Source organism: Aspergillus tanneri (genome assembly GCF_003426965.1).
Source record: "Aspergillus tanneri strain NIH1004 chromosome Unknown AapTan_4_pilon_pilon_pilon, whole genome shotgun sequence".
Lineage (NCBI taxonomy): Eukaryota > Fungi > Ascomycota > Eurotiomycetes > Eurotiales > Aspergillaceae > Aspergillus > Aspergillus tanneri.
Genome location: NW_022984631.1, coordinates 3,243,445 through 3,252,819, shown reverse-complemented (window position 1 = coordinate 3,252,819; position 9,375 = coordinate 3,243,445). Strand labels below are relative to the sequence as shown.

General features: G+C 43.7%; 2 protein-coding genes across 2 annotated transcripts; one reads left to right on the top strand and one right to left on the bottom strand.

The window, feature by feature from the left end:
- Positions 1–4,765: 4,765 nt before the first annotated feature.
- NUO78 (putative NADH-ubiquinone oxidoreductase, subunit G) lies at positions 4,766–7,315 on the top strand (the record flags this gene model as incomplete). Its single annotated transcript, XM_033570872.1, has 7 exons — positions 4,766–4,880; positions 4,942–4,965; positions 5,027–5,078; positions 5,129–5,143; positions 5,192–5,214; positions 5,280–7,161; positions 7,213–7,315. The coding sequence occupies 7 exons, from the start codon at positions 4,766–4,768 to the stop codon at positions 7,313–7,315; spliced, it is 2,214 nt and encodes a 737-aa protein (XP_033426904.1).
- Positions 7,316–7,739: 424 nt separating this feature from the next.
- ATNIH1004_006236 (uncharacterized protein) lies at positions 7,740–9,081 on the bottom strand (the record flags this gene model as incomplete). Its single annotated transcript, XM_033570871.1, has 4 exons — positions 7,740–8,194; positions 8,262–8,568; positions 8,626–8,849; positions 8,922–9,081. The coding sequence occupies 4 exons, from the start codon at positions 9,079–9,081 to the stop codon at positions 7,740–7,742; spliced, it is 1,146 nt and encodes a 381-aa protein (XP_033426903.1).
- Between the last annotated feature and the right edge of the window lie 294 nt (positions 9,082–9,375).

The following is a 9,375-nucleotide window of genomic DNA, read 5'->3' as shown; positions in this document are numbered from 1 at the left end:
CCTTTCCAGGGGCAAGTGTTACTGAGCAGTATAAAATCTGGTTATCCAACACCAGTAAGCGTGGGTACAAGACGTGCAGCTTGTTCAAGGTCAGATGCATAAACTCCCTATGCCACTATGTCTAGCCTCTCATTCTCTAGAAGACAGAGAAAGACAGCACCCATGCCAGCCTCAAATTCATATCCATAAGCCATTGCATTGTCGACTTCTTTCAATGCTTTACAGCTCCCTAGGGCCAGGAAGAAGGCACCCTTTAGATAATATAACATATCCCTCACCAACTCAAATTGAGAACCCTCTATGTTCTTATGTGATAAGTCATTGTCTAAAACAAGGGTCACGACGCTACCGTCAGCCACTGTTCAGCCACTATTAAACATACTGAATATGTAGGTGTTGCATTGAGTGGTTACTTGGGGTCTGCAGCGAAGTATTGTGAATAGTTATGCCTATATGCTCATTTGTAACGGATTATGTGTTAATCATAAACCGCCCCTTTGGGCGCAAAACAGGGACCACTGTACCAAGCTGATGGTCATGCCTTTATAATAGATGTCACCAATGAGCCATGCTGTTATACTCCCGGAAGTTCAGAGCATTGCTCAACAATAGCTCGTGCTTAAAACTTAAGCGAGACATTTTTGAAGGACAGGGGCTCAGATTCTTGCCACATGGCATAAGGTGCATAGTCTAGTCTATTGTATTAGCATAAAGGAACTTTTAGGTAAAGGTACCAGAGAACATACTCTCTATCGACAAATACCATAATGCAGAGCTCCGGGATTAAACAAACCCTCCAATGGAATGGCCGGCAACGACCCAATTATTTCCCAATAAACTCGACTCTCCTCAGTAGGTATTTATATTTTTAATTCATTTTGGGACTGCGCCCACAGCAGCCTCGATATCGGCGAGCACCAAATATATTGCACTACCTTAATATTTTAGACCACAACTGAGACACCTCATCTATAGTACAAGGAGTGACCCAGCCTATGGCTGGAAATTTTTACTCGCGTTCAGTTTTGCCCGTTATTCAGAGGAGCCTGAGGCGTTGGCTTTTAGTATTCCAACATCCCCACCGCTAGCAGGGGAACTATTAAAGATAGCATGCACATCATATTATAATGTGGAAAATCCAGCCTCATACTCCAAGAGATCTGCACCCTAAAGCTTCCAAAGAATTAAAAGATTGGTTGACATCTTCAATACTAACCTCGTATTCCATATCAAAGGTAGACCAAGTACTTCCCACGTTCTTAAGTTGTCTCTATCAAAAATGGCTTGGTGATAAGCTGTCATATAGTTTGGGCCTATACTGCTTCTGAAACTGTAAGATAGGAGTTATGAAATAGGAATTCCGTTATCAAATTTAGCACAACGACAGGTTGGATTTGTTACTAAGGCTATTCCCATCAGAATGCTACTAAGCCACCCAACAATAATCACATATCACGTGGCGTAGGGATAGCATTTTATTTTTGATTCCCACTGCAAGTTAGCAGGAGCTAGAACTAGCTAAGATAAAAGTATTAGGCCCAATCTACATACCTACAGACTGGGTAGAAGTCTCAAAAGTCAGAGTATTCACCAATAAGAGGTGCATGAAACAGGAAAACTCAAATAATTTGGGAATTTTACGGCAAGTACCTCCTGTTAGGTGCACAAGAAAGTACACTTCTAGTCCATTAGGTACTCCTCCATATCTTGCTAGGCAGGCAAGAAGAATATTTAATGTTTGTTTTTTTTTTAAAAAAGAAAAAAAAAATTCCTACGCAAGTGGCATTTAATTGCATAGATATCACTCTTTTGCTCCTGTGTCTGCTTAGTCAGGGGGTATTCGTCATCATAGCTATTTAGTTAGGTTAACTAACTAATTAGTTTACTTCGCAACCACATATTTCTACGTAGTGTCCACTACCTTCGACTAAACTTAGAAAACTGCAAACGTTACTAGCGACTGGATAGTACCTAGTACCAGACATGGCTCCCAACACTCATATTCAGTTCAATTCCTAAACCACTTCTCCAAAACAAGAGATATTTTCTCTAGCGTATACTGGAGTGATTTGGGCTTTTCTTACACCCTGCAACTTAGTCCCTGGTCCAAAAACGGCCACCGAACGCGATTGCGTAGCGATTTGGGGCCCGGGCAATGACTACCACCACTGTGACCGGTTCTGGGCGACGATCTTCTATACGACAGGCAGCGTCGCAAGCATCGGCGAAAACCTCAAGTTCACAATCGATGACGAGCCCCGTGGACAAGTTTCCGTCTTTGAATGATGAGCTACTTAGCAATACAACAGAGGCAAAGGGACCACACCCACACCATACAACTCCTGCTGTCAGATATACATCCACCGATCATTGGGATCCGAAGAAGACAAATTATTTCTCCCAGGACTATAAAAATGGACTACCGAGAAGTTCTAAGCACAGGACAAGAAACAGTATCAGCGAGGCAGTCAACACCATTAGAACACGCAGTTCAAGCGTGAGCGCCAATGCACAAGAGTTGGCGCATGCCCTTCGAGCACCAGTCTCATATAGGCTAATAGTAAGATAATGGCCCTCAAGTCCCGTCTGGAGTAATAGCTCATGTTCTTCTAGCTCCTCTGCATTATCTGGTACACAACCTCCGCCCTCACAAATACCTCATCAAAGTCTATCTTAACTGTCCTCCCAAAACCGATTACTCTTACTGCCATACAATTTGCTTTTGTGTCTATATGGTGCCTACTACTCTCGTACCTTTCTACCAGGATTCCTTGGCTCAAACATAATATACCAGCTCTAAAGAATGGGCTCCGCTACCCCTCGCGTGATGTCATCAAGACTGCACTACCTTTAGCAGTGTTCCAACTTGCAGGTCACATACTCAGCTCCATGGCTACTTCAAAGATACCTGTTTCGCTGGTGCACACTATCAAGGGACTCTCGCCTCTTTTCACCGTCCTAGCATACCGAATATTCTTTCGCATCCGATATGCCAAAGCCACTTATTTATCACTCATCCCATTAACATTGGGCGTCATGCTTGCTTGTTCCACTGGATTCTCTACAAACTTCTTTGGCATAATATGTGCACTGGTCGCGGCCGTTGTTTTTGTCTCCCAAAACATATTCTCCAAGAAGCTCTTCAACGAAGCGTCACGTGCCGAATCAGAGCCACAGTTTTCAGTCCAACAAAAACTAGACAAATTAAACCTTCTTTGCTATTGCTCTGGAATAGCCTTTGTCTTAACATTGCCGATTTGGTTGATATGTGAAGGGTATCCTTTAGTCTCGGATTTCTTGCAAGATAGGACCATCTCCCTGTCAGGCAAGGAACACTTCTTAGACCACGGAAGACTCGTACTAGAGTTCGTGTTCAATGGTGTATCGCATTTTGCGCAAAATATTCTGGCATTCGTTCTATTATCTATGATATCACCAGTGTCATACTCTGTCGCGTCCTTGGTCAAAAGAGTATTTGTTATTGCTGTGACAATTGTATGGTTTGGTAATCCGACCACTTATATACAAGCTTTCGGGATCGCTCTTACGTTTATTGGGCTTTATCTTTATGATCGCAACAGCCACGATGACGTTGCAGATCAAAGGGCAAACGCCGATCATTTTCGCGCAAAAGAGACAGTCCTTCCCTTCAGCACCCCAGCTACAGGCAATACATCAGATACTAATGGACATAGATTGCTGCCAATGAGGGTACCTGGCCAATATTTTCCAGACGATTCATCCTCGCTCCCGAATTACTCTAAAAAGGAAGATGGTGATCCAGGCCGCATTCGCCCACGGGGAAGCAGTAGCTCCTGGACATGGTTACCTCCTGGCACGAAGCAAGAAACAACATGGCAATCAAACGATTCCTAGATAAATTTCTCTCACTACCTTCATCCACAATTACCAACTATGCTCAACGTTGAATATTACAGTATGATCATTTTATAATGGGCAGGGGATGAGCACTATCATGAAGGGTAAACATGTATATCTTGTTGTAAAATTCTGGAAGCACATACTTAATATGCTTAGATGTAAATATCCTGATGTATTGTAGATTGAGAAGGAACAACGAGGAAACTGACTGCTACCTACCTAGTAAATTTGAGAACTTCCTTTAGTATTCCAGCCTGCCATGCCAGTAAAAATAATCCAATCAAAGCATCTATTTACTGCTCGGTGTGGGCGTGGGGAGAAAGAAACGGACTGTAGGATCACAAGGTTAAAGCTATAGAAAATAAAACATGAATTTTAATAGAGTACTTTAGTAACATCAATGTTTGGGTGATAAAATGTCGCCACTGTCAGTAAAGAACGAATACTTTCATCAGACAATCCCCCTACTATAATTATAGTGGGAACAGCCCTAAAGAGCTCCAGCTCAGTGCATCTAATCTTGGGCTATGTAGCAGAGGAAGCAGGAATAGAATGAGCCCTACCACCTACAATAATCATGCCCGTGAATGAGTTTAGTGTAGAAAAGAAGAGAAGAAAACAATCTCGCCAAGTAGGCTCCTAAAGAAAAAGGGCTTGTGTCGGATCAACTGTTTACCCGATAACCGAGCCAATCCGCAGCAGGCAATTTGCGAGTTGACGCCCCTACTACTTTAGTACGTTGGTGTCTGGCAGAATCCGACCAAGCCAAAAGTGCACTTTTCAAAGTACACCGGCTCGTACATCTCTGCGCCTGCCACTTCGTCATCTCTCCTTATCTTTTCTAAACTACCTATCTCTTCCCCTAATCCGTTTGTTTCTCAGAATGCGGCCGCAGTTGTTCCGTGCGGCCGCCCGGTCTGTCCGGGTTCCAAAGGTTAATTATCCTAGGACCTTCGCGACAACAGCTCCTCGGTCAGCTGAGGTGGAACTCACAATTGGTATATAAAAGTCCCACATCCATAGTGATTTGTATCTTCATGCTGATTTTCCCTGCTTTAGACGGAAAGAAAGTCTCAGTAGAAGGTAATCCAGGCTTCTTACAATCGAATTTCTTCGTACTCTAGATACTAACACGTCCTTACAGCGGGTTCGGCTCTTATCCAGGCCTGTGAGAAAGCAGGAGTGACAATTCCAAGGTATGGAAATTTCAACACGAAACATTGATATTTACTAACAAATAAAATAGATACTGTTATCATGAGTATGGTGCATCTCTTCTATCTATTTAGTACTGCTAACTTCATACTAGAAAACTGTTAATTGCAGGCAACTGTACGTTTTTATAAAACCTTGGTATTTTTAAGGTTCTGTTTTCCTTTCAGCTAATACACCTTCAGGCCGCATGTGTCTTGTGGAAGTTGAGCGTGCTCCTAAACCTGTGGCATCATGTGCTTGGCCTGTACAGCCTGGAATGAATGTCAAGACTGATTCACCACTTGTGCACAAGGCAAGAGAGGGTGTAATGGAGTTTCTTCTTGGTAACCATCCTCTTGACTGTCCCATCTGTGACCAGGGGGGAGAATGTGATCTCCAGGACCAATCAATGCGCTATGGTGCTGACCGGGGGCGTTTCCATGAGATTGGGGGCAAGCGAGCTGTTGAAGACAAAAATATTGGACCTTTGATAAAAACATCTATGAACCGGTGTATCCACTGCACCCGTTGTGTTCGGTTTATGAATGATGTTGCAGGTGCTCCAGAGCTCGGAACAACGGGCAGAGGGAATGATATGCAAATCGGAACTTATTTGGAACAAAATCTCAACTCTGAACTTTCCGGAAACGTCATTGATCTCTGTCCTGTTGGTGCTCTTACCTCAAAGCCATATGCTTTCCGTGCTCGCCCCTGGGAACTGAAGCACACAGAATCTATTGATGTTCATGACGCTTTGGGCTCTAACATCAGGATAGACACCAGGGGCATGGAAGTCATGCGTATACTTCCAAGGCTAAATGATGACATAAATGAGGAGTGGATCAATGATAAGTCTCGATTCGCGTGCGATGGCTTAAAGACTCAAAGGCTCACCACACCACTTGCTCGAAAGGATGGAAAATTTGTTCCACTGACTTGGGAACAAGCACTGAGCGAAATATCGTCCACTCACCAAAAACTGCAGCCAAAGGAGAATGAATTCAAAGCCATTGCTGGGCACCTTGTCGATGCCGAGTCTCTTGTGGCCATGAAAGACTTGGCTAATAAACTTGGATCCGATAATTTAGCTCTCGATCAGGCTGGAGGCAATTTACCCATTGCTCATGGTATTGACATTCGTTCCAACTACCTGTTCAACTCTAAAATATACGGAATTGAGGAAGCAGATGCTATCCTTCTGGTTGCTACAAACCCTCGCCAGGAGGCTGCTGTCCTCAACGCGCGTATCCGCAAACAATATCTTCGTTCTGAACTCGAGATCGGCCTGGTTGGAGAAGAGTTTGAAAGCACATTCGAATATGACCATCTTGGCTCTGATATACATGCCCTGAAAGCTGCTCTCTCAGGGAAATTTGGCGATAAACTTGCTTCCGCTAAGCGGCCCATGATCATTGTCGGCAGTGCTGCGACTGAGCACCAAGATGCGAGATCAATATTTGAAACAGTTGGCGGCTTTGTAGAGAAACATTCGAAGAATTTCAATACTCCAGAGTGGCAGGGCTACAACGTTCTTCAACGTGCTGCATCACGTGCTGCGGCTTACGAAGTTGGCTTTACTACACCATCTCCAGAAGTCGCCCAAGCGAAGCCTAAGATTGTCTGGCTTCTTGGAGCTGACGAATTTAGCGCAAATGACATCCCTAGTGATGCATTTGTCATCTATCAAGGACACCATGGCGATCGTGGTGCTCAGCTGGCTGATATTGTCCTCCCTGGCGCTGCCTACACTGAGAAATCTGGCACTTATATAAATACTGAGGGTCGCGTGCAAATCACTCGTGCAGCCACTTCTTTACCTGGCACTGCGCGTGATGACTGGAAAATTATACGCGCCGTCAGTGAGTTTCTTGATGCGCCTCTACCTTACGATGATATCGAGGCTCTTCGTGACCGCATGGAAGAGATCAGTCCCGTCCTGCGCCGATATGACGTTGTGGAGCCAACTTCCTTAAGCTCATTGGGCAAAGTTCAATTAGTAGATCAGAATAAGGGCATTCAGCCTACTGAAACCCCTTTCACGAATGCCATTGAAGACTTTTACTTTACTGACTCGATCTCCCGAAGGTATGCCCTACTCTCAAGGCATATTTTACTTCATTACTAACAAAGTCTTAGTTCACCAACCATGGCTCGCTGCTCAGCAGCTAAGGCCGCGGGAAATCCAGAAACAAATTTCATGGCCGCCGGTGAAATGTCCCCACAGGCTTTGTACGGCTGAATCTTGAGAACACTAGTGGTATTTATCGCATTACCACCTAGTCTCTTGATTGTTTCTGGTTCTATTGGTCTAACTAAGTGTTGCTGCTGTAACACCTTGTCTCGCCAACCTTTCTGATCGTATTATTATTATTATTGTCTGTTTGACTTTGCTAAATCTTCGCCTCCATGTGCCACAAATGCCAACTGGCATAACTTTATGCGACCAATGGTAAAGCTTGTACATAAGATAGAGTTAGTTTTGAAGGTTGTAATAGGGATAATGTATTCCTCAAAAATTTGTCTGAAAGCAGTCTTGGCTGTGTTACTCTATAGGTGTTAGTATGCGAACACTACGTAACTAAATCCCTAAGTCAGAATGTTTACCATCAGATGTTTGATGAACAGCCAGCTATGTACGTACAGTAGCATAATTAGTTATTAAATCATAATTCATCATCGTCTGTTTCTCCAGCCGTCTCTGTGAAATAATCATTGCTTTGTGTGCTTTTTTGGTTTTGTATTCCGCTGATCACTTGTGGAGGGGCTGTCGAAGCATTCATTGAAATATGCTCCAGTGAGCTTTTAGTATTGACATGTTGTTTCATCTTCCCATTATTCCCCTTGATCGATTGGGAACGAATTGCTGACAACTTGCCATCAGTGGTATTATCACCTGTCTCCTTCAATGCCTGGGAGTACGAAGAATGCTCGTTGTTTATCCCTTTGTCCATTTCTATGCTATTTCCCCCATATGCATGAGGATCAACCTCCACTCTTTCAAATGCATCTTCATTTTCAGATTCACTGTCGCTGGTTTCCCTGGAATTATGCTTTCTGCTCATGCTTTTTTCATTGTAAGCCTGATGGTTATCAGGTGTTGCTCTCCCGTACTTGAAAACTAGAAGGGCATTAACACTTCATTCACAGCAAGGAAATGATACGAGAAGCAGGTTCATAGGTCTTACCTTTTGGGTGGTCTAGTTTTGCAGAATCCAAAAGCCGACGTTGATTACGAATTTTGAGTTTCTTTTCATTCAGCAGATGGACAACATTTGCCATTACCTGCTCCTCATGGTGGACTTTAGCTTTAACTAATTGTTCGATTTGATTCCTAAGTTGATTGACCATGTTTTCGGCGGCGGAACAACGATCCCAGAGCAAGTGGCAGCGCTGCTCAATGGCATCCGCTCTGGACACCGTCATGGCAGACCAATCATAGAGTTGAATTTCTTGCTCATCATTTCGACGGAGAACCACGGAGCCAAGCCTTTGCTGTGATTTTTTAGTCGAAATCTTTCGAGCCCGATTACACACTTAGGGAGGGCGTACGGTTATACCCTCTATCCTTTTCCGGACAGTAATAACTAATTCCTTGGCCTGGTCACCAGATCTAGTGATACTAGCCATTGCTTCAATGCCAGATAGCGAGCTCAATCTCAAGTGTTCAGCTGATTCCGACAACTGGCCAAAAACATGCGACACAACATGGGGCCACTCCTCGTCGCTACCTTGATAATTCTTTGCACGTAATTCCTTTAAATGCACTTGTCGTACTATATTACTTGTCTCAGTTTCGGCAAATAACGAATTGGGGACGGGAGCAATGATATAATTTTGCTACGAACCCGTGCCAGTGTAAGGATTTTCTCCCTCTGTAGCAACAATATCCAAATCCAGAGGAACAGATCCAGTGCGAGCGACATGGAGAAGCACAAATGATTTGGGTTTATCAGACCTAGAAAAGCGCAAAATCCGGGTAGGCGAGTCAGGTATGACCAGTGACATATTGCTAGAATGAATATGGTGTATAATAAGGGGCTAGGGTGCAAGGGGGAATGGAGTGAGCAAGTGGTAAATATGTTCTGTTTTAAGGTCCAACATAGGATCCTACACATAAGTTCACTTGGTATAGTTGAGGACTCCACAGTACTCGGATGATGGATAATTGTTAGGTAACTAACTAACAAAATAAGTTAGTTAACTTTATCTACGTAGTAATTAGGTAACCAACCGTGCGGGTGCTGCTGCCTATTATGAGCTTCAGTGAAACGCCGCCTAGGCTAAGTAGAAAAATTACAT